This window comes from Loxodonta africana, chromosome X (genome assembly GCF_030014295.1).
Source record: "Loxodonta africana isolate mLoxAfr1 chromosome X, mLoxAfr1.hap2, whole genome shotgun sequence".
NCBI lineage: Eukaryota > Metazoa > Chordata > Mammalia > Proboscidea > Elephantidae > Loxodonta > Loxodonta africana.
Genome location: NC_087369.1, coordinates 116,887,938 through 116,911,434, shown reverse-complemented (window position 1 = coordinate 116,911,434; position 23,497 = coordinate 116,887,938). Strand labels below are relative to the sequence as shown.

The 23,497-nt window shown below is 38.4% G+C and overlaps 1 protein-coding gene across 7 annotated transcripts in view; it reads right to left on the bottom strand.

The window, feature by feature from the left end:
* Positions 1-8,314: 8,314 nt before the first annotated feature.
* The window catches only part of DIAPH2 (diaphanous related formin 2), a 940,735-nt gene continuing 925,552 nt past the window's right edge, over positions 8,315-23,497 (bottom strand). For 6 of the 7 annotated variants that reach the window (XM_064277942.1, XM_064277941.1, XM_064277943.1 and 3 more), the window contains one exon: positions 8,315-10,739. In XM_064277942.1, coding sequence (XP_064134012.1) covers positions 10,675-10,739 — 65 coding nt within the window. In that variant the 3' untranslated portion in view covers positions 8,315-10,674. Of the gene's footprint in view, positions 10,740-21,051; positions 21,270-23,497 lie in introns of those variants that run through there. The other variant, XM_064277945.1, reaches the window with a different exon arrangement.

Below are 23,497 nucleotides of genomic sequence, written 5' to 3'. Positions count from 1 at the left end.
TACAAAAGGCAGAAGCCCTCAGAGAGATAGGGGGATCTCATTACCACCAAGCAAGAAGAGACAGGAGCGTGCATGCTTTGGACCTGGGGTCCTTGCACTGAGAAGCTCTTAGACAAGGCGAAGATTGATGACAACGACCTTCCTCCAGAGCTGACAGAGAAAACCTTCCCCTGGAGCTGGCATCCTGAATTTGGACTTCTAGCCTACTAGTCTGTGAGAGAAAAAGCTTCTTTTTGTTAAAGCCATCCGCTTGTGGTATTTCTGTTACAGCAGCACTAGGCAACTAAGACAGGGGCTTAGTGCATGACCCCTTTCCTTTCCCCTACCTTACTCCCACTCCCAAGCACCATCATAATTGCTATGAACTGTTTAGCCAGGAAGAGCACCTCATTGCTTGATTTTTGTCAGAAAGTCTAGGCCCCTGTGCTATTATATATATCATAGGCTTCCAAAATCTGTTCAAAGAGAAAATTTGTAATACTTGAGTACTTTCAATTTTATTTTCACTGTCATATTTAGGTTTCTGTAGAAAAATGGAGGAGCAGTAACACAAAGTATTGGGGCAGGATAGAGCAGATTCAGAAACCAGGTCCTTCTCCAAAATAAAAGAATATGGGATACAATAAGGCCATTCAGTGTCACATGTACCCCAGCAGTTGAATGTATGGTAGGGTTCTCTGAGTAGAAATGTATTTATCACAAAGGGGACAGATTTGCGGTCCGTTAGGAAGTCTGACAGATTCCTGGGAAAGCAGTAAAAGGGGGGAATTTGCTGTTCTTTTCGAGTAATAATTGTTCCAATACCTAAATCAAGAACCTCTTAATTTGTATGCCTTAAAATATTAATCAGATATTTAAGAAACTCTAGCTATGAACTTAATTGACTCGACGGCACGGGGTACTGGGTTAGCTATGAACTAATTAAAGCTTTTCCAAAAATTATACTTTTTCCTTAATGCCTTTCTTCCCTGTCAGTATGAAACTGAATCTGTACATTTTAATGTCCACTCAGTCTGTTTTCTGTTTGTTTCTTTGAATAGCCATTCAGTGTTTTGACTTTTTATATTATTAAAAAGGAAAGGAAAAAAGAAGACAGAAAAGAGAAGCAACCCAGAAAACTTACCCTTGTCCTTATACCATCATCACTCTAATATCACTGAATAAGTTCTTGTTCAGAAATCATGCTCTCCTGTCTGCTCTATGTCTTTATGATTTGATGCTACTTGTATATAAGGCTTGTATGCATCATTTAACAATACGGATAATAGGATCATACCAAGTGTCAGAACTGCAACTGTGCATAGTCATGGTACTGCTGAAAAGATGAGCTCTTGTGTTCAATTTTCCTGTTGAGGGTAGCCCATCAATCACTCTGGTCTGAAATCTTGGTCTTCCACATCCTCATGCCTTCAATACCCAATTGATTGGCAGTTCTTTAGATGCTACCTTGATCTGCCCCCTGATGTTTCTCAGTTTAGGCCCTCATTATTCCTCAAAACTATGATTGCAATAACCTCTGTTATGGATTGAATTGTGTCCCCCAAAAATGTGTGTCAACTTGGCTAGGCCATGATTCCCAGTATTGTGTAGTTTTCCTCCAGTTTGTCATCCAATGTAATTATCCTACATGTTGTAAATCCTAACTTCTATGATGTTAATGAGGCAGGGTTAGAGCCAGTTATGTTAATTAATGAGGCAGGACACAATCTACAAGATTAGGTTGTATCTTGACTCAATCTCTTTTGAGATATAAGAAAACCAAGCAGAGAGAGAGGGGCTTCCCACCACTAAGAAAGAGGAGCTGGGAGTGGACTGCATTCTTTGGACCTGGGGTCCCTGTGATGAAAAACTCCTAGACTCAGGGGAACTTTGATGACAAGGACATTCTCCCAGAGTCAACAGAGAAAGCAAGCCTTCCCCTGGAGCTGGTGCCCTAAATTCAGAGTTTTAGCTTCCTAAATTGTGAGAGAATAAATTTCTGTTGTTTGTCAGAGCCATCTATTTGTGGTATTTCTATTACAGCAGCACTAGATAACTAAGACAACCTCCAACAAATTTTTCCATCTATGGCCTTGTCCCTCTCTATCCTACACAGAGCTTCCAGAATAATCTTAAGTGCTCTGTGTCATTTCTTTGCTCAAAACCCTTCAGCGTTTCCCTGTCTTTTATAAAATCAAACCGAAACCATACAACCACTACTGCCTTTCATGGACCCTACACCCTAGCCAAATTGTTCAATGTTTTTCTGCATAGGCACTAAGAAGTTCCAAGTTTGTACCTCTGTTCATGGTTTCCTTCCCTTCTCAAAAAGACGTTTAAGCTCCATGATAACAGTGACCACATTTATCTGGTCCACTGTTACATTGTCAGAGCCCAGCATTGCGTCTGGCACAAAGTAGATGTTCATTCAATACCAACTGAGTGAACAAAAGCTACACGTTCAAGTCTACTTACCTTTTACATTTCAGCTCAAATGTCACTCCCTGCAAAAAATCTACACTGATATCTGCTTCCCACCCCAGCTTTCCAAAACTGAAAGTAATTTGAATTTTCTGAACTCCCATCCAGTTGCCATTGAGTCAATTCCGACTCCTGGCGACCTCATGTATCAGAGTAGAACTGTGCTCCATAAGATTTTCAATGGCTGATTTTTCAATAGTAGATCACCAAGCTTTCCTTCTGAGGTGCCTCTAGATGAACTCAAATTTCCAACCCTTCAGTTAGCAGTGAAGCACTTCTACCATTTGCACCACCCAGGGACTTTAAACTCCCATAGTCCTCATCTATACCATCCTTATGACACTGGTCACCTTTTTGCTACCTTAGATTATAATTCTGTTTGTACATATCTCCTCTCCCACTACAATGCGAAATCCTTGAAGACAGGCTCTATGTTTAATTCATAATTGTCTTGAAAAGCAGCTTCCACTGAATGGGCACCACATGACCAGAATAGACACACTGTGGGGAGACTTTAGCAAGGTAGACAAGTTGAGGGTTTTATATTATTATTGTTGTTGCTCTTATTTTATGTCTAATAATAACAGCTCTTGTGTTTCAATCAGAACCACGAAAAGGTGAAAACATTGGCTAGATCTCAATTAGCCAAGATATAGGTGAAAGTATTGGCTGAACCTCAATTAGCCAAGATAAAAGGTCATCATGGCTAAAGACTAAAGTCTGGCCAATCTCCAAGAACTATGAACAACGTCATGATTCACATAATTCATGAATTTGTGAGTTGTTTTTCCCTGCTATGGACACTAACCGTAATAATATTTTATTTGAAGCTATTGGGACTCTAGACATCTAAATACAGTCTATAAATGGGATATTTGACTACTGTTTTCTTATTATACAGCATGTTACATATCAGTTCTCAGATTTCCGCTTTCCTTTGAGCTTTTGGTATTACGTAAAAATTCCCCTAGTGGTGGATACTTTAGCCTTAGGGAGAAGAAAAAGCCAATGTATTTGATTCCTGGTGCAAAACATTCCAAAGTTTTGTCAGGTACTTTGGATCGTATCATTTATAGATTTGGTTATTACCTTGTCCACCCCTCCATCTTCAAGTTAGCTCACCCGTGATGACAGATTCTTTTGAAAGCCTCCCAGAGAATAATTATCTACAATTCTTAGCTTTTCATTCCAGATTTTTATCCCTCTGGGCATTTGAAGCCCATTTGCTTTAGTTCTACACTCAAGTCAGAAAGTCTTTTCTGTAAAAACTGTTTCTCTGGAGGTTATAAATCACTCTTCTGAATTTTTTCTGGAATTTTAGTTGTGCGAACGAACATCTTTACACTACTCTGGCAAGCAGTGTTAAAGAATACTTGAAGAAAACCTTATGATTCCCACAGGTAAGTGTGTCTTTGAATACATTCCATGTATTCTGACCTGGTCCTTATAAAAACCTTGCCAAGTGTGGTCCCAGATGGGTGGGATCCACTGCCATCAGGGCCCTAGGGCTGTGCTGTGGGTTAGACCCTGGCTCTGTGCTACCTCATGGTGGTGGGTCTCAACAAGGGCAACGACGTGACCAAAATCATGAGCAAGCTGAGGCACTGCTGCCACCAAGATGCCTCACCAAGCACACCAAGTTTATGCGGGACATGATCTGAGAAGTGTGTGGATTTGTCTCATATGAGTGGCACACCATGGAGCTGCTCAAGGTCTCCAAGGACAGGAAGGTTCATCAAGACAAAGGTGACTACTTTGATGAGTAGCATCTGGCATCTTAAAAGCCTGTGAATGGCCATCTAAGATACTCCACTGGTCTCACCCCATTGGGAGTAAGGGAGAATGAAGAAAACTAAAGATACAAGGGAAAGATTAGTCCAAAGGACTAATGGACCACATCTACTACGGCTGAGTCCAGTCCAACTAGATGGTACCCAGCTACCGCCACTGACGGCTCTGACAGGGATCACATTAGAGGGTCCCGGACAGAGCTGGAGAAAAATGTAGAACAAAATTCTAACTCACAAAAAAAAGACCAGAATTACTGGCCTGACAGAGACTGGAGAAATCCTGAGAGTATGGCCCCCGGGCACTCTTTTAGCTCAGTAATGAAGTCACTCCTGAGGTTCACCCTTCATCCAAAGATTAGACAAGCCCATAAAACAAAATGAGACTAATGAGGCACAACAACCCAGGGGCAAGGATTAGAAGGCAGGAGGGGACAGGAAAGCTGGTAATAGGGAACCCAATGGTCAGGAAGGGAGAGTGTCGACATGTCCTGGGGTTGTTAGCCAATGTGATAAAACAGTATGTGTACTATTTAATGAGAAACTAGTTTGTTCTGTAAACCTTCATCTAAAGTACAATAAAAAAAGAAAATGGTGAGGACACACATCTGCACCAAGAAGAAGCAAGAGGAGCTGAGCAACCAGCAACCTGGCACCATGAGGAAGACAGCTGCCAAGAAGGACTGAGCCCCATACCCCTGTGCATAATAAACAAATGAAAAAACAGAAAAAACCTCTTGCCCATCTGTTCAGTTGAAGCTTCTCTTTCTAGAATGTTCTCACATCCTGTCTTGATATTTCACAGTTTGTATCTTCCCATGTATCCTTAATATTTATTATCATAAGCAGCACAACATTTAATGTACATTGTAACTTTATTGAATAAGTAAGTATGCATTACACATAGATTGAAAGTCATTCTTGGTCCTGCTTAGAGACAGGTTGTTTGTTCCAAGACAAAATGAGGGCACATATCCATGGTTCTACTGCTACTAAAATATTTCTTCTGGGTGGCTTGGTATGGGCATGATCTCCCTCAATACCCATTCAAAGCAGGCTTTGCTGTCACCTCTCCCTTTAGCTGAGGGATTCACCATATCTCAAATAAGCTTATAAAGAGCCCCTCTGTGTCAGAGGTAGTTTTGTGCCTGCATTATGAAGCATAAAAGACATTTGGTCAAAAATTCCATAAAAGAGGCAAAAGAGATACCCAGAGCTCAGAGTTAGGATCAACTGTGTTTTCAAGATAATTGGCTATAGTGGCAAAATATCAACCAAACATTACAGTAGCCTGTTTATCTACTTAACATCAAAGCATGCAGTAGCCTGTTCAGACAATAGCTTTTAGAGACAGCCTTAAATTTGGCCTGAGCACCAAGGATGCATTTTAAAAAGTAAAAAGTACATTTATGTACAATGAGTAGTGTAGTGAGTTGAATGGTGCCCCTGATACGCCTCAAAAAAATGTCCATATCCTAATCCCTGGAAACTATGATGTTATACTTTATCTGGAAAAAGGGTCTTAGTAAATGTAATTAAGGATTTAGAGATGAGGAGATTATCATGGATAATTCCGGTGGGCCCTAAATGCCTTCACAAGTGTCCCTATAAGAAAGAGGCAGAGGGAAATTTTGACACACGGAGGAGAAGGTCACGTAAAGATAGAGCAGAGAGAGATGTCACCACAAATCAAGGAAAGGAAGCAGTCATGAGAAGCTTGAAGAGGCAAGGAATGGATTCTCTCCTAGAGCCTCCAAAGGATTTGTAACGCTGCAACTCCTTGATTTTGGATTTCGGGCCTCCAGAGCAGTGACAGGATAAATTGTTTTAAGCCACCCAGTTTGTGGTAAGTTGTTACAACAGCTACAGGAATCTAATACAGATTTCAGAATTGGGAAGTGGGGTGCTGCTGTAACAAATACCTAAAAAATGCGTAAGTGGTTTTAGAATTGAATAATGGGTAAAGACTGGAAGAATTTTGAGGCAAATAGGAAAAGCCTAGGTTGCCTTAAACAGACTGCTGCTAGAATTATAGCCGTTAAAGGCAATTCTGATGAGGGCTTAGAAAGTAATGATGAGCACAGTAGAGAAAGCTCCTATGGTCTCTATGGTCTTAGAGTATATGTATATGTTGTCATGAGCAGCATGTTGGTAGAAAAATGAACATCAAAGGCTCTTCTGGTGAGGACTCAGAGAGAAGTGAACATCCTATTGGAAACTGGAAGAAAGGCAATCCTTGCTATATAGTTGCAAAAAGTTCAGTTATTCTATAGTTGTACAGAAAGACGAACTTGTAAGTGATAAACTTGGATATTTAGCTGAGATTTCGAAGCAAAGTGTTGAAGTGTATGGCCTGCTTTCCTCTTGCTGCTTAGAGTAAAATGTAAGAGGAAAGATAAATTGAGGAAGGAATTGTTAAGGGAAAAGGAACCAGAACCCAATGATTTGGGAAATTCTGAGCCTATCCAGATTGCAAAAAATGCTAAAATTAGGAGATTCACTGTTAGGAAAGTGTGCTCTGGGAGAAAGGAAAGGGTGTAGGTTGACAACCTTTGCCTAGTTCTGAAGAGATTAGGTGTGTGACTCATAGAGCCGCTCAACCATCTCAGCAGATGACAGGAATAGAGACGAGGTTACACAAGAAAGTTTTGTGGAGGACCCTCTTATCTAATGGTGTGAATCAACATGACACACATGAGAGACACACAGCTCCCCCCCCCTTCACAAGGCTTTAAAGAATGCTATACCAGCAGAAACACTTTCAGATTGAACTGAAAGGGGCAGAGACAAGACAAAATGTTATAAGGGTGTCAGACTCCCAAAATTCTACAGGCAGGAAATAGTCTGATAAGACTATTCATCTGCAAGCATGTGCTACCCTTCAAGAATAAAGGACGGATCATCCTAAGGGAAGAGCCATGGGTGCAATGGCAGAGGCACAAGTCACAGGCAACAGAAGCAGATGTGCAGGTCTCAGGCCCAGAGGCAAAGGTCCAAGCTATCAGCCAAGAAGACAGAGCTTCAGGCCCAGAAGGCAGAGCTTCAAGCCACAGAGGATTATCCCCAGGTCTTGAAACCTAACAGAATTTGCTGTACTGGGTTTAGTAATTGCTTGGGACCAGTGACTCCTTTCTACCTTCCATTTTCCTCCTTTTGGAAGGGAATGTCTCTACCAGTTACCCCCTGCTTGTCCCACTGTTGGGATTTTAGAAGCAGATGATATGTTTTCTAGTTTCACAGGTCTACAGATAGAGAAGAATTTCACCCCAGGCTGGATCATACCCAGAATCTCATCCATACCTGATTGAGATTTGGGATTTTTGAGCTGATAAGTCTTAGGAGGGACTTTGGACTTAAGAGCTGATGCTATAAGGAGTTGAGACTTCTGGGGCTATTGGGATGGGGTAGATGTGTTTTTCACATGGGATGGACATGGAACTTTGAGGACCAGAGAGAAGACTGTAGTAGGTTAAATGGTAGCCTCCCAAAAGATATGTCCATTTCCTAATCCTGGAACCTATGAATGTTACCTTATATGCCAAATGATGTAAGTAAAATTAAGTACCTTGAAAGGAGCAGTTTATCCTGTAAATAAATGACACGTGTCCTTATAAAAGAGAAACCGAGGGGGCTTTGAGACAGACACACAGAGGGGAACAAACAGAGGAGGCTGTGACCATGAAGGCAGATACTGAAATGAATTGGCCACAAACCAGGAAATGTCAACAGTCACCAGAGCCTGGACGAGGCAAGGAAAGGATTTTCCCCTACAGCTTCCAGAGGGAACGCAACCCTGCTGACATGTTGATTTCAAATTTCTGGCCTCCAGAATTATGAGAGAATAAATTTCTATTGTGTTAAGACAACAAGTTTGTGGTAATTTGTTACAGTAGCCACAGGAAACTAATATAACTAGTAAACATTTTAAGGGTTTTGCACCTATTTTAAATACTGTTCTGGAAAAAATCTGCATAAATGGAGCTTCTCATACATGGCAATAATAAACCCAACATAAGACTTTGGTATTATTTGATTCTATACTAAAAATGGGGCAGTTCTACTCTGTCCTGTAGGGTCACTGTGAGTCAGAACTGACTTGATGGCATCTAACAACAATATACTAATAATATCACTGTGTGCTTTTTTTTTTTTAATGGTACTTTTCTGTGTAAAACAAAACTGCAAATGGCTAGAGCAGGACCAATATAAATCTGGAAAGCAGGCCCTTTAATTCAATTATTGGAAGTTCATGAAAGACTCCGAACGATTTTTAATCTTTGTGAAAAGCACGTGGGATTGGTCTAAATACAAATATATAATTTATCAATAATAGTTCTTCATTTGTTTTCACAAACTGAAAAATAAGACATCTTCACACATCTGGAAAAGGTAAAACATGCTGGTAAGTCAGTATTTTTACCCTTACCAGCTTGATAACATGGCATGGTAAATGCCCCCAAATTTTAAATTTTAGTCAGGGTTAACATTTTTAAATATCACTTTCCTACAGCCGGAAAAGCTACCAAAAGACTCAAAGAAGCCACTGCGTGAAGGTTTCAAAAAAGACTTTGTAAAGTCAAAAAATATACACATTAGGCCTGTACATAAGTTAGCAGAATTTAAACTTTTCTTGTTTAAAAAAATGTGTGAAATCGATATATCCCTTAAGGTTGTGTGTGTGCGTGTGTGTCTTTTAAGATAGGATAAAATTGTAAAATCTGGGATAATGTTACTCTGTTCGATTTCTCTATTGTAGCAGCTTCAGAGTTCTGGAAGTATAACACCCAAGGAAGGACGCACTGGAGGAAAAGGCAGCAGTTTGAATCATTATACATCTCTATAAAGGAATCTGTAAACTGTTGGTCACTTGTTTACATTTTTTTCAGATGGTGACTTGTCAAGCGAGTTGTTTGATCTTTCTGAATGTTATAATGTGCTATAGAGAAGTAGAAATAGGATTTTCTGTATAAGAAATATACATATAAGAAATCCATTACAATAATCACAATCATTGGCATGAATTAGTCTTAAAACTGCACTTGAGAGAAGTTGTACCACATTATTTCAATGCATACCTTAAAATAACAGACAAGTTAAGCGTAACTTGTACTCCCTCGACTATTTAAGAAAAATGTAGAGCTTGATTTTTTCCCCTAGAGTTGTTTTGGCAGTATCGTTTTAATTTGTTGACATGAGGTGGTAAGAATGGTGATGATTAAGAAGTTCACTTAGCTAATGGGATATGGAATTACTGTAGCAGGAGATATAAATATATACACATATATATATACATACATACATAGAGTTTCTTTCTTTTTTTTTCTTCTTCAGGCCACCAAAGCAGAATTGGAAATGGGAGTAGAAAGTTTGATAAAACAATTGACCTTTCAGACAGTTTTCTGCTACCTCCTGCAGAGAGAAACCTTTTTCTCTCAGGTCTCCTAGAATTCTATTCCCTGCCTTCGAGGGGGTCTAGGGAGAAAGAAGCAATAGAAGAGGAAATAAACCATGGAGTACAGGAATCAGTATTTGTGCTTACAATCTAAAGGAAATAGAATTTTCAGATTCTTCCCTAGCATAAACATTAAAATGTGGATTTTTTTCTCAAAAATAGCCATACAAAGTATTTGTAGAAAGTAGATCTGCCTTATTTGTAGAAAGTAGATATATATGCATAATTAGAAAATACCTCTTTAAATAAAGTTGAAATTGCTCTCCGTAACTGATTCTGTTAAACTTTGGTTTATTTTTAGCAATGATAAGTGCCTGCAATATCATGCCATAACTCGAGATTAATGATAAGTTTAATTTCAGCCAAAGCAGATGAGTTCATCAGCTTTCACTTGAGATAAGATTCTAAATAACTTGACTGGGGTTAAGCAGAGCTTTTTTTGAGTTCCCAAAATGGCTTCTCTTACAGTGTGCACAATAGTAGTGCATATCCCGAATCTTAAACATGCACATTTTTTGGATCTTTTCTTTTTTACATAATAGGGATCAGAACCAGACACTGAATAATTCTTTCTTTCTAGTCTTTCTTCTCTTTCCTGCTGTTTTTATTTGATGACTGGCAAATTTCAGTAAGCTTGTAAATTTTTGACAAACTGAATGTTTCCGAACAGCTTTAGCTCTCTTTGATGTTTTATATTTTCATCATCACCATCAGATCACATACAATAACAAATAACACACATCATTACACTGCAAAGGAACACACTTTTTATAATCCTGATAATTGTGTTCATATTAGTATAATTGCGGGAGGAATCTTCCAAGTTTCACAAATGCACACTATTTCAGCCAGCTTAGCTTGATCTTAGCCGAAATGCACTTATTTCTTCTCCATCCCTTGAGTGCATGTTTTGTTCTTCTCAAAACGCATGATTTTGTTTACTTAAATATTTTTCATACTCTTTGGCATCAGGAATCACTTAGATGAGCTAGCTCCATTGTGGCGAGAGCGTGACCTTTCCAAAGGTACCCGTCTGTTATCTGTAAGACAAAGAGAAAAAGAACCAAAAACACAGAGTGCTTTAGATCTCGGCTATTACAGGATGTCAGGTCAAGAGGTTTTCAAATAACCCTGAAAAATCACTTCAAATGAATATGCAAATAAGTAACAAGGATCCCAGATCTGAGGAGTTCACACTGCAGCTGCCAGGCTGAGTTCAAGAGTTCTGCAATCAGCCATAAATGACTTTCTTGGTAAGTGAAGTTGGAGTGATAAAAGAAATGGAAGAATTCTTTCACACACAGTCTCTTCGGAAATAGCAGGCGACAACAAAATTCCTTGGTAAAGATGTTAAATTGAAAGAATCTATGTACAGTGCCTTTTGTTGGAAAGCACGTCAATTCCCCACGAGTTTTCAGTCTGTATGTTGGCTACCTCTAGAGGACAGCAGCGTGGGCAGAGCAGAAGAGTTTTTATTTTTTTATAATGATTGCAATATGTGGCAATCAAACCAGCTACCAAGTCTTTGCCTGATTGTGTGATGCAAACAAATTCAAAACATTATATAGTCATTACAGGAATGAATAATGAATAGGTCCCATTCCCCCCACCTGTCACAGGAAGAATAATCACTGTACAGATAACTGTTGGCACAAAGCTTTTTAGAAAGCAAAGTTTAAAAGCATTGAAAGTTGCTGAAAATAGTTTTAGCTTTAATGGGAAAAAGGTTTACAGCTCTGCATTGTGATGATCACTACTACGTTATTATCACCTCTGTTTTATGCTCAGCTTAAATGCAATTGATGTGGGTGAAAATCCCTCTCTGAAAAAAGCATAATATACTTAGAATCTCTATTTAGAATGAGACTAGGTCCCTAGAAATAATGACAACCACTAGCACTTACATAAATGCTAACACTTTACACTCGTTAATTTGCTAATTCACACAACATCCCCAGGAGGTAAGCCCATTTCATTCTATCCTATTATCTCTGCTTTACTGAGGAAGGTTACACAGCAAATCAATGGTATGACGGGGGATTATAATGCAAAGTTAATGTGTGAATGTCAGGCCCCCTTTGTTCAGAGGTAGATATTGGGGCCTCCCAAGCTACTACTCCTTTCCTCCCCTGAGAAGATGCTGAACACACACATCCTGCCTGTCACATGGGGAGGATGGACCAAGAGGTGCTGAGGTTTTGCCATGGTGCCTTTCTTGTCTGTGGTACCATCTCTTAACTAATTCCCAGTAGTCTATGGTCAGTACGCAGGGCAAAACTAACTGGCCCTTACAACCTTGGCCTCATTAACACCATGGCATGAGTGCATTGAGCCAAGCAGCCATATGCTTAAAGCCTACAGAGCACTTTATGATGCACTGATATCACTGAGAGGTGAGAAAGAAAGAGGCATTTTCTCTACTCAGAGATACAGCTGAGTGATGAATTATTTGGGTATCCTTTTAAAGATACCATTTAAAAAAATCCATTATTTAGTTTGTGATATGGATCACAATTCAGCTAAAAATGTGAAGATAACATTCCTGGATAAAGGGCTTATAACTTAGATGCCACTGGTTCGCATACAGAATGGTTTGGGACTTTACAGAAAACATTAAAAAATGAGATTATAATATAATGGTTATCACTGCATTGCTCGCATTTAAGCATGCAGAATTAAAGCTATCAGAAATGAGAATGTTGGTAGCATTCCCAAACGACTGTTCTAGCTCAGACAAAGCCTTGTGTCTTGGTGATCCTACACACTAAGGTCATCAGGCGTCTGCACTTCAGCCCAGGAATGCCACTGTTACCCCAAATTATCACTTTCTGCCCACTGGATGCCAGAAAAGAACCACATCCCCAAACCCAGCCTGGCAGCATTAAATGATGTGGCATGAGCATTCATATCAACCTGCACTTTACTGGCAACATTTAGTGTAAGAAAATAAAGAGACTTTCAGGTCAAAATGAACTAAAGAAGGATACGAAAGCTTTTGGAAGGCAGGATGAGCACTGGGTCAGGACCCAAATCTAGCTTCTGGCATGCACAAAAGAGAATTATTCTGTATTTCTTCCTTCCCTTTTTTTGGTACCAAATTGGTTCCTAAATAAATAATTCTAAGAAGAGGCAATTCTGCAAAGATCACCACTTACATTTAAAAAATTTTTTTCTTACCACTTAGTTTTGAAATGTCAAGCTGCAATCTTATTTATGAAAACATGCCATTAAAAACAATGGCCAAAATGGCTGATCCAGACCTTTTGATTTATTTCCAATTCTTTGTATGTAGATTAAACCTAATTTATATATATATATATATATATATATATATATATATATATATATATGATATATCAAGCCAGAAGGGGGATTTAAAGGATAATACCTAGTGTGTGTGTGTGTATATATATATATATATTTAATCTGTCTTCACACCCTAATGGTTAGCAATCAAATGATAACAACTTTTCACCCTTGGATCCATGTCTTCTTTGAAGCAGAGGTTGAGAATCACTGAAATCTTTGAAAGACAGCTTTTATATTTGTAGTATTAAATATTAATGGGAAAAAAAATCAGTGGCCTGACCCAGTAAGGTCAAGACACATAGCTGGCATCATATTTATGAGAAAGGAGCAAATGTCAGATGTCACTGCTGTCAGAGGTGACATAGTAAGTAATTTGGGTGACTGTGAGAATGACTGAGTTTCATATTTGGGGACATAGGTCGAGGAAGTGGGCACCCACGTGATGTGACTTGAGAGGTCCACAAGACCTAGCCTGATCCAAATTCACTTTTCTAACTAGTCTCATTCTCCCAACACTAGTGATGCTTGTCTACTTTAGATGACAAAAATTGGGACCTAACCTCCAAAAAGTTAATATTTTACATTAAAATATACCCGGAGAGGATATGAAGGGATTTGTTAAACGCAGTGGCATCCATTTCCAATTTGCCTGTTGTCTTATTGGAATCAAAGACTGGGTTGTCTATTTGTATTTATTTGTTGGGGACATTGTGCAATGAGATACAGGAAAATAAATTTCATTGTAGGATGGGGGAACATGATTTTTCCTCTGCTTTTTTTAACGCATAGAGTAACATGTTATAGTGAATAAGGAAGTCTAACCGGTTGCCATCGTGTTGATTTTGACTCTTAGTGACGTCATCTGTGTCATAATAGAACTGATTTTTGGAAGTAGATCCAATGGCTGATTTTTTAGAAGCTGATCACCAGGGCTTTCTTCTAAGGTACCTCTGGGTGGACTTGAACCTTCAATCTTTTGGTTAGCAGCCTAGTGTGTTAATCGTTTGCACTACCCAGAGACTCAAGAAAGTCTTGTTGTTGCTGTGTGCTGTCAAGTTGATTCTGATTCACAGTAACCCTATAAGACAGAGTAGAACTGCCTCATAGGGTTTCCTAGGCTGAAATCTTTAAGACAACAGATCACCAGGTCTTTTCTCTCATGGAGTAGCTAGTGGGTTCAAACCACTGACCTCTTGGTTAGCAGCTGAGCACTTAACCATTGTGCCACCAGGGCTCCTTAAAAGAAAGTCTAGAGGGTCTGTAATATATCTTCATGGTCTAAGATTTCATGAAAGATTTCTGTTATTTGCAGACATAAGGATTAATGCAGCAGGAAAGCCTGAGATGTCAGTCCCAAGATGTACCTTTCAAATTCACTGTTGTTGGGTACACATACTCTAACAGATTCTCTTTGGTCATCAAAGGCTTGTCTGTGAAATATGCTGCATGTGAAGATGAACACATTCTGGTATTACAGAAGATATTCTGGTCAAAGCACGAAGTTGATGAGCAGGACATGGTTATATGAAAATGTGCATCTTATGGAAGAGGGGTAGGCAAAACTAAAATAAAATTTAAATCTGTCACCAAAAGAGAATTTAAATACGTAGCCCAGCTTTAATATGGTTGCATACATTCTGACTATCACCTCTACCAGCTCAAATCTATGTCAAGGCCTTCTACACAGTCATAACAGCAAGATGTTTTATGCTTAATCTAAACATAAATTGATTTAGTATTCATTTCAAAACCTTCCCAACTGAATCCTGTAGCGAATGTATTAAACCCATTATTGAACTGCTCCAGAATTCATCCATTCAATCATTTATTCAGCACCTATGTACAAAGCACATCATCCACGAAATCTCTGGATATCACAAAGTTTCAGATCTATAGCTAAATCTACTTCATGAATTTCCTTCTTACTGCAAACTTTGTCAAATGAAATAACTGAGGAATAAGCATATCTTACATAAAGTTTAAACAAAAAATGACGTGAGATAGACTCAAGCCTGTGGTATGCAGCCTGAGACTGTGTCATTAATCCTCTAGCAGAATGACTACTAACTACAAAAGGTACAAAGGCATATCCCGCATACTGCATGAGCACCGTATTTTACGCAAATAATGCACGTAAAAATACGGTACTCATGTAGCATGTGTTTTTTGCCAACCATGCAACCCCCTCCTCGCTATTTTCCTAAGTGAGCTACGCTGCACATTATACGTGTGGGCATGTTACTTGTGAAAAATACAGTAGGTCAAGGTGAGACTGTGAAAACTGTGATAAAAAGGCCATGTCCATTATTCATATCCCCCTAAGTTGGTGTCCATCTGTTATCTATGGAAGGACTGTTTCCTCCCTGGTGTTTCATAGACATGTAGATGTATCAGTGTTGACCTAACATAATATAAAATGGGGATCACAAACAGGAATTCAACCTTACACTACTCCCTCACAGCAGGATAACATAAATCTATGTCCAGTATATACTGCACATTGTGTTACAAAATATCCCATTTAAATGCAAATTACTTGGCTAGCAAACAAAGTAAAAGAAACTCTCCGTAATTTACTGTGAGCTTTTGAGAAAACAAAGCTCTTCAAAACTGATCCTGTGGCAGATTTAGCATCCATGGGTAGGCATTGGTTATAACTGATCAAATGGAGGTCTGGGTCTATGCAGCCTAGGCTAAGGAAACCAAGATAACTTTAGGTTGCTTCCCTAAATGTCTAGTGAGTATTATTTATAGCCCGAACACTGATAAAGAAATATAATTTAGGTTAGACAGTTATACTGAAATTATCTTGTATGAACACATATTTTTTCCCCTTGTGTTCCATAATTTCAAAACTGTTTATCTTTTTCTCTGTCATTTTAGGGAGCCTGAGTTGGATACACTTTCTCACTCACTAGAAATAACTGGAAGGTAGCAGCCTAATTAGGTTTGGGAGTAATCTCTTAGTGGAGGTCAGCCAATTCCTCTATTAGTTGACCAGGTTCATTCTCCTCCCTGTTACCAGAATACTGCCTTAAAAAAAAAATGTGTTGAGAATAGTATGAATAATTGTACTCTAACAAATTTGAAAGTCTAGGGGAAATGGACAACTTTCTAGAAAAAATATATGTTGAGCTGAAAAATTATATGCAATTTGATGTTCTACTCTTTCATTTAACATTGTATTGTAGAAATTTTCCATGTCATTAAACTTCTGGAAAGAAAGAAGGGACCAAGACGGATGCCAGAGGAGACTGTGAAACTTGCTCACGAATGTCAAGCAGCTAAAACAAAAGAAGAAATGATGAAGTAAAAGAACTGAACAGAAGATTTCAAAGGGCAACTCGAGAAGACAAAGTAAATTATTATAATGACACGTGCAAAGAGCTGGAGATAGAAAACCAAAAGGGAAGAACACGCTCAGCGTTTCTCAAGCTGAAAGAGCTGAAGAAAAAATTCAAGCCTCGAGTTGCAATAGTGAAGGATTCTATGGGGAAGATATTAAACAACGCAGGAAGCATCAAAAGAAGATGGAAGAAATACAGAGTCATTATATCAAAAATAATTAGTTGATGTTCAACCATTTCAAGAGGTGGCATATAATCAGGAAGATGTCCAAGCTGCTCTGAAGGCATTGATGGAAAACAAGGCTCCAGGAATTGACAGAATGTCAACTGAGATGTTTCAACAAATGGATGCAGTGCTGGAGATGCTCACTCATCTATGCCAAGAAATACGGAAGACAGCTTCCTGGCCAACTGACTGGAAGAGATCCATATTTATACCTATTCTCAAGAAAGGTGATCCAACCGAATGCAGAAATTATAGAACAATATCATTAATATCACACGCAAGCAAAATTTTGCTGAAGATCATTCAAAAACGGCTGCAGCAGTGTATCGACAGGGAACTGCCAGGAATTCAGGCTGGTTTCAGAAGAGGACATGGAACCAGGGACATCACTGCTGATGTCAGATGGATCCTGACTGAAAGCAGAGAATACCAGAAGGATGTTTACTTGTGGTTTATTGACTATGCAAAGGTATTTGACTGTGTGGAACATAACAAATTATGGATAACATTGTGAAGAATGGGAATTCCAGAACACTTAATTGTGCTCATGAGGAACCTTTACATAGATCAAGAGGCAGTTGTTTGGACAGAACAAGGGGATACTGATTGGTTTAAAGTCAGGAAAGGTGTGTGTCAGGGTTGTATCCTTTCACCATACCTATTCAATCTGTATGCTGAGCAGATAATCCGAGAGGCTGGACTATATGAAGAAGAATGGGCCATCAGGATCGGAGAAATACTCATTAACAACCTGCGTTAAGCAGATGACACAACCTTCTTTGCTGAAGGTGAAAAGGACTTGAAATACTTCCTAATGAAGATCAAAGACCACAGCCTTCAGTATGGATCGGACCTCAATATAAAGAAAAAAAAATTCTCACAACTGGCCCATTAAACAACATCATGATAAACAGAGAAAAGATCGAAGTTGTCAAGGATTTCATTTTACTTGGATCCACAATCAACGCCTATGGAAGGAAGCAGCAGTCAAGAAATCAAATGATGCACTGCATTGTTTGCAAAGGACCTCTTTAAAGTGTTGAAAAGCAAGGATGTCACCTTGAAGACTAAGGTGCGCCTGACCCAAGCCATGGTATTTTTAATTGTATCATATGCATGTGAAAACTGGGCAATGAATAAGGAAGACAACTGACGCCTTTGAATTGTGGTGTTGGTGAAAAATATTGAATATACCATGGACTGCCAAAAGAACGCACAAATCTGTCCTGGAAGAAGTACAACCAGAATGCTCCTTAGAAGCAAGGATGGTGAGACTGAGTCTTACATACTTTGGACATGTTGTCACGAGGGATCAGTCTCTGGAGAAGGATATCATGCTTGGCAGAGTACAGGGTCAGCGGAAAAGAGGAAGACCCTCAATGAGGTGGGCTGACACAGTGGCTGCAACAATGAGCTCAAGCATAGCAACAATTGTAAGGATGGTGCAGGACCAGGCAGTGTTTCGTTCTGTTGTGCACAGGGTCACTATGAGTCGGAACCGACTTGACGGCACCTAACAACAACAACAACAAACTTCTGGAAACATGATATCAAAAAGATGATGTTTAATGGCCACATACTATTCTACTACTATAATTTATTTTACTGTTTCAGTTGCTCCCAATATTTTGCTCATATAAACAGCATAGCAATGAACATCTTTATAGTTTTACCTCTTTACATATGCCATGTAACCAAGCAGCACTGCTATATGAAAGGGCATGTAAAATTAAGCCCAAATATTTTCCATAATTATGTTAATTTAAATTTAAATCCCAGTTGAGAGTATGTGAATGTGTCTACCTTACCTCGTTCTTAGGTATTACTTTTTCACCAAAAATGTACTAATATGAAAAGTAAAACAATTCTGTCTTTTTGCATTTCTTCAAGTTATAGTGAGGTAGGACTTTCCATATGCTATTATCCATTTATATCTCTTCTTTTTAATGATGGTCGTGTTCTTTGCCCACTTATCTACTGGGGTCTTAGGTTTTTGCCTTTGGTTTTATTTTGAACTCTACATATTAAAGCTATTAACCACCTTGAACTACTCATTAGAAATATTTTTCCTAGTTGGTTGATTGCATATTTATTCAGTTTGTGTTGTGAGTTTTTAGAAACATATGCCTTTATTTTTACCATTTTTATGTAGTTTATCAATCTTTTGCATTGTGATTTGTCCCATTGCCTTTAAACTTAGAGAGCCCTTCTCTAGTAAGAGAGATGAGATAAACACTGAATTGTATCTCTTCTTGATCTTTAAGGTTTGTTTTTTTTACATTTAACTATTTAAATTATCTGCAATTAATTTTGTTGTACAATATCAGGTAAGTTTCTACATTGTTTTCTGTTTTTTATTTCCTTGCAAAGAGGAAATGGATTGCCCCAGCACCATTAGTTGAATAATCATGAATTTCTACACTGATTCATAATTTTAAGATTATCACATTAAATTATCTATAACCAAAGCTCCTTGCCATTGAGTTGATTCCAACTCATAGCGACCCTATAATAGGACAGAGTAGAACTGCCCCGTAGGGTTTCCACGGAGTGGTTGGTGGATTCAAACTGCTGACCTTTTTGTTAGCAGCTGAGCTCTTAACCACTGTGCCAGCAGGGCTCCAAATGATCTATACTAGGGTCTATCTCTGTTCCATTTATCCACATATTGTTCCCATATTTTGATGCCAATACCTCCTGATTTCATTATTTCAGCCTTATAATATGTTTTAATATCTGGTAGAGCAAATCCCCTATAATTTATATTTTCATTTCAAATGTGTGTTTTTAGGGCCCACTTTGGAACTCTACATCATGTTCTCATCACCAAACAACTTGAAAACAACACAGTTGATAAACCTAATGGGTATAGGCTGGTCCTAGCAAAGACAGCTGTCTGTTGGGTGCCAATGAGCCAAGTGACAACAAGGTCCCTAATGATATTTTTAAGAGTTGTCCTCAGGTTCTTCATTTTCTTAAAGACTTAACAAGGCATCTTTTCCTGTCTTCTGATCACTTTTTCTGACAGCTGATCCCTTTTCTTCTGGAAACACAGCAGTGCCCAGCATTTAACCACAAGAGCACTACCAATTATATATAGATATTTTATAACCACCCACAGAGGGCCCTATACATCTGTTCTCATCATTTCTACCTCATTAAAATTTGAATAATAATTGCAATTAAATGTATAGCTTCGTTTTCTGATGATAAAATCTAATGCTTCTACTTTGTACACCTTATTCCCTCATATTTTTGTACAATATGTTTTATAAATTTGGCTTCTACTAGATACCACAGGTAGTAAACTATATCGAACTGTTTTATTCCAACAGTGTTGTATACCCAAGGTGCTGTGCAGAAATGCATGTCTAGAAGCCAGTCAATTACCTCCACTTAACAAGTAAATAGTTCTAGCTCTATTTGAATCTCAGTGACATCATACTGTTTTTAACAGTAGAGACAGGCCATGTTGTGTAATCTACATCCTTCATTACATGCAAATAAATCCACGCAAAGAAAATAGAAACCTAGATTACCACAATAGTTCAGGTTGGCAGAAGAGATGAAAGTTATTTTAACGAGGATGATAATGGAAAGCAATAATGTTAAAGTAGTTCAGAGGCTACTGTGACTATAGACACACAACTCCCATTAACTGTAATTGGAGTTAAGTACATGTAATGATAACAAAATAGACCCCTAAATGTCTTTCCAATTGGAAAATAAGCAAATGTGTTCCAGGAAACAGCGTGTTTTTGTGTAGAAAATACGGTATTCTAATTGAGATGTGCAAATTATTTTCACATTGATATTGTTCAGGGTTATGATGTTGGTATTTTTTCTGTGCTTAGGGATGTAGATCTGCTAGCAGTAATGTCTGCACAAAGAATGCCTTTCCTTTTCTCTTCTTAATGTTCAGCATTCATTATCTTATTAAGGGAAAAGTCTCAATACTTGCAATGGATTTATTAATTCAGCAGCTTGTTATCAGCAGGAAATTTGGCTGTGCTAGAGGAAAAACAAATTATATTTTATAAAACTGCAGTAGTGAGATTAAATCACTTTTCTATATTTCACTTTCTTCTTATCCTCCCTGCCAGGTAGTAACTCTACTCTCTATCTCTATTATGAACCTCATATTTTGCAAACTATCAAGTCTCGTAGTAATATAATGGTACATTATCAAACAAACTCAATTATAGTAACTTTAGGAAGATTGAAATACATGATAAAAGTAAAACCACACAGTACAATAATATTGCTTCAAGGCATTAAAAACTTAATCCATATTAAGCTATGAATGTAGAAAATATATAATATTTACTTTTATCTATCATACCCAAAATAAACATGATATTTTCATAATACATAAAGCCAACCTCTTGGGATTTTAGCTGACTAGAATTTACATAATTGATAGCCTGAATATTTCAAAGGGTTTCAGAAAAGTATGACTCAGAAAAAAACAAAACCAGTATGTTGTTCAGTATTTCAATTGCCACAAACCTTGCTGTTGATTATCTTTGCACTCAATGTCAAAGCTAGTGAATAGAATTTTTTTTAATGTCCTTCATTTTGTCCATTAGCCATGCATTATGCTTGTTTCTTTGCTAGAGAATGCAATTCAACCCTAAGACAAATTTGCTCTCTATGAGGTTGAAAGTTTGATGAAAATGCCTGTGTATCTGGAAAATATGAGAAAGGGCAGCAAATAAAAACATGGAAGAATGCTAGAAAATAGTTGAAAAAAGCTCCAAGTAAATTATATATGAAATTTATGTCAAAGAGCAAACAAATAGAAACCAAATTTAAAGTATAACAGAGCTGCTCAAGGTGTCTATCACAGTGGCTTACACATAGCAGTTTCTCAAAAACTGTCTGTTGATTAAGTAATCATCCAATCATCCAATCAGTGAATCAGGAACTGATCCTTGAATTCACCTTCAGCTATACTGCTTACACGCAGGGAATATAATTTGTCATTTAAACAAGGAAAGGAAGGGAAAGGAAAGCCAGCCTGCCTTCCTTCCTCCCACCCCCTCCCTTTTCTCTCTCCGCCCCTCCCTCCTTTTCCCTTCCTTCTTTCCACAAAATTTTACTTCATAAACTATCTGCAAAGAGCCATAGTGGTGCAGTGATTAAAAGCACTCAGCTGCTGACCAAAAAGGTTGGCAGTTCCAACCCACCAGCTCCTCCACAGGAGAAAGACATAACAGTCTATTTCCGAAAAGATTACAGCCTTGGAAACCCTATGGGGTGGTTCTCCTCTGCCCTATAGGGCCACTATGAGTCAGAATCGACTCAACAGCAGTGGGTTTTGGGTGGAAACGATCTGCAGGGTACCACAGTAGGCACCCTTATAAGTTGTTAGGGTGGAAAGGATAAATGTACGAACAACTATAACATGAAACTCTATGCCTCTTGTGGCATGTATCGCATTCTAAGTACAACATCATCCCAATTAGGTCTGAAAAGATAGGTAGGATTTCAAAGAGAAGAAATGGAAAGATAGCTATTGATTTTTGATTAGTTAGAAAAAAAAGTTCTAGTTCCTTATATTGGTGACCACTGAATTACCAAACTTTTCCTATTTGGTGGGCATGAGCAGCAATGAATGTATAAAAGGAAAATCCGAATTCTTAGACATATTAAGTTTCTTTTTTCTAGGGGGGAAAAAAAAACTAATGAAAGGAAAGCACATTGGCCAGATTCGGAGTTATAAGGACTGAAATATAGTGGTAGCTGTTTTCATAAACATGTGATTTTATTTTTAATTTTTTAACCACCTTGAAGCAGAAATGGGTCATCTGAAATTGTTTGGTGAGGTTCTGTTGTTGAAGCCTAGATAACACACTATCGACAGTGACAGAAGAGCTGATCAAGGTGTAGATCACAATGACCTAGGCCAAGAGGACTTGGCGGGGGTGAGAACTTGGGCAACCGTATGGGTTGTTACAGAATAAAAAAAAAAACTAGCTGTTAAATGGCACTGTGGATACAAGGTCAGTTCGTTACTATCACCTGTCATCTCTGTGTCTTTCTACTCCATGTGTGGCATAGATCCCTATGACTAAAAATACTAGGCATCAGCCATTTCTCTTGGATCATATGATGGACAATCCTCTGTCATTTTCAGTGGCAGTTGTTTGTGATCTGCCTGAGCATTGTTGCTGATATGGTGACCTGGAATATCCTTACCTGTCATCTGCTTTTGTTTCTGAATCACTCTATAAGACTATACATCAACCTATCTCTTGAATCTGAGCTACCTATTTCTTGCTGATGATGGGAGTTTTAGAGTAGTATCTCTGAATGGTGGGGCCATTATTTTTTTTTCCCATATTATCTGAATTTTTGGTATTAAACATGATTAACTTGGCAAATTAGGTGGAAAAACTAGATAAGAGGTTAGATTAATCAGTCTCTAGCTAAAAATGTTGTACTGTTTTCAATTCAAAGAAACAGCAGTTTAGGATTCAATAATCTGAATTAACTCGTTGTTTATACGATCACTAAGTATGCTATAGGGGCAGTAACAGGTCAGTGGTAGAATTCTCGGCTTCCATGCAGGAGACCCAGGTTCGTTCCTGGCCAATATACCTCAAGTGCAGACACCACCCGTCTATCAGTGGAAGCTTGTGTGTTATTATAATGTTGAACAAGTTTCAGCAAAGATTCCAGGCTAAAATGAACTAGGAACGAAGGCCTGGCAATCTACTTCTGAGAATTAGCCAAAGAAAACCCTATGAATCACAATGGTCTGATTATGGGGATGGTGCAGTACTGGGCGGTGTTTTGTTCCATTGTGCATGGGGTCACCATGAGTCAGAAGCTGACTTAATGGTGGTTGACAATAATAACAACAAATACACTATAATAGAAAAAAGAAAGAAAGATAGCAAGCAAGCAAGCT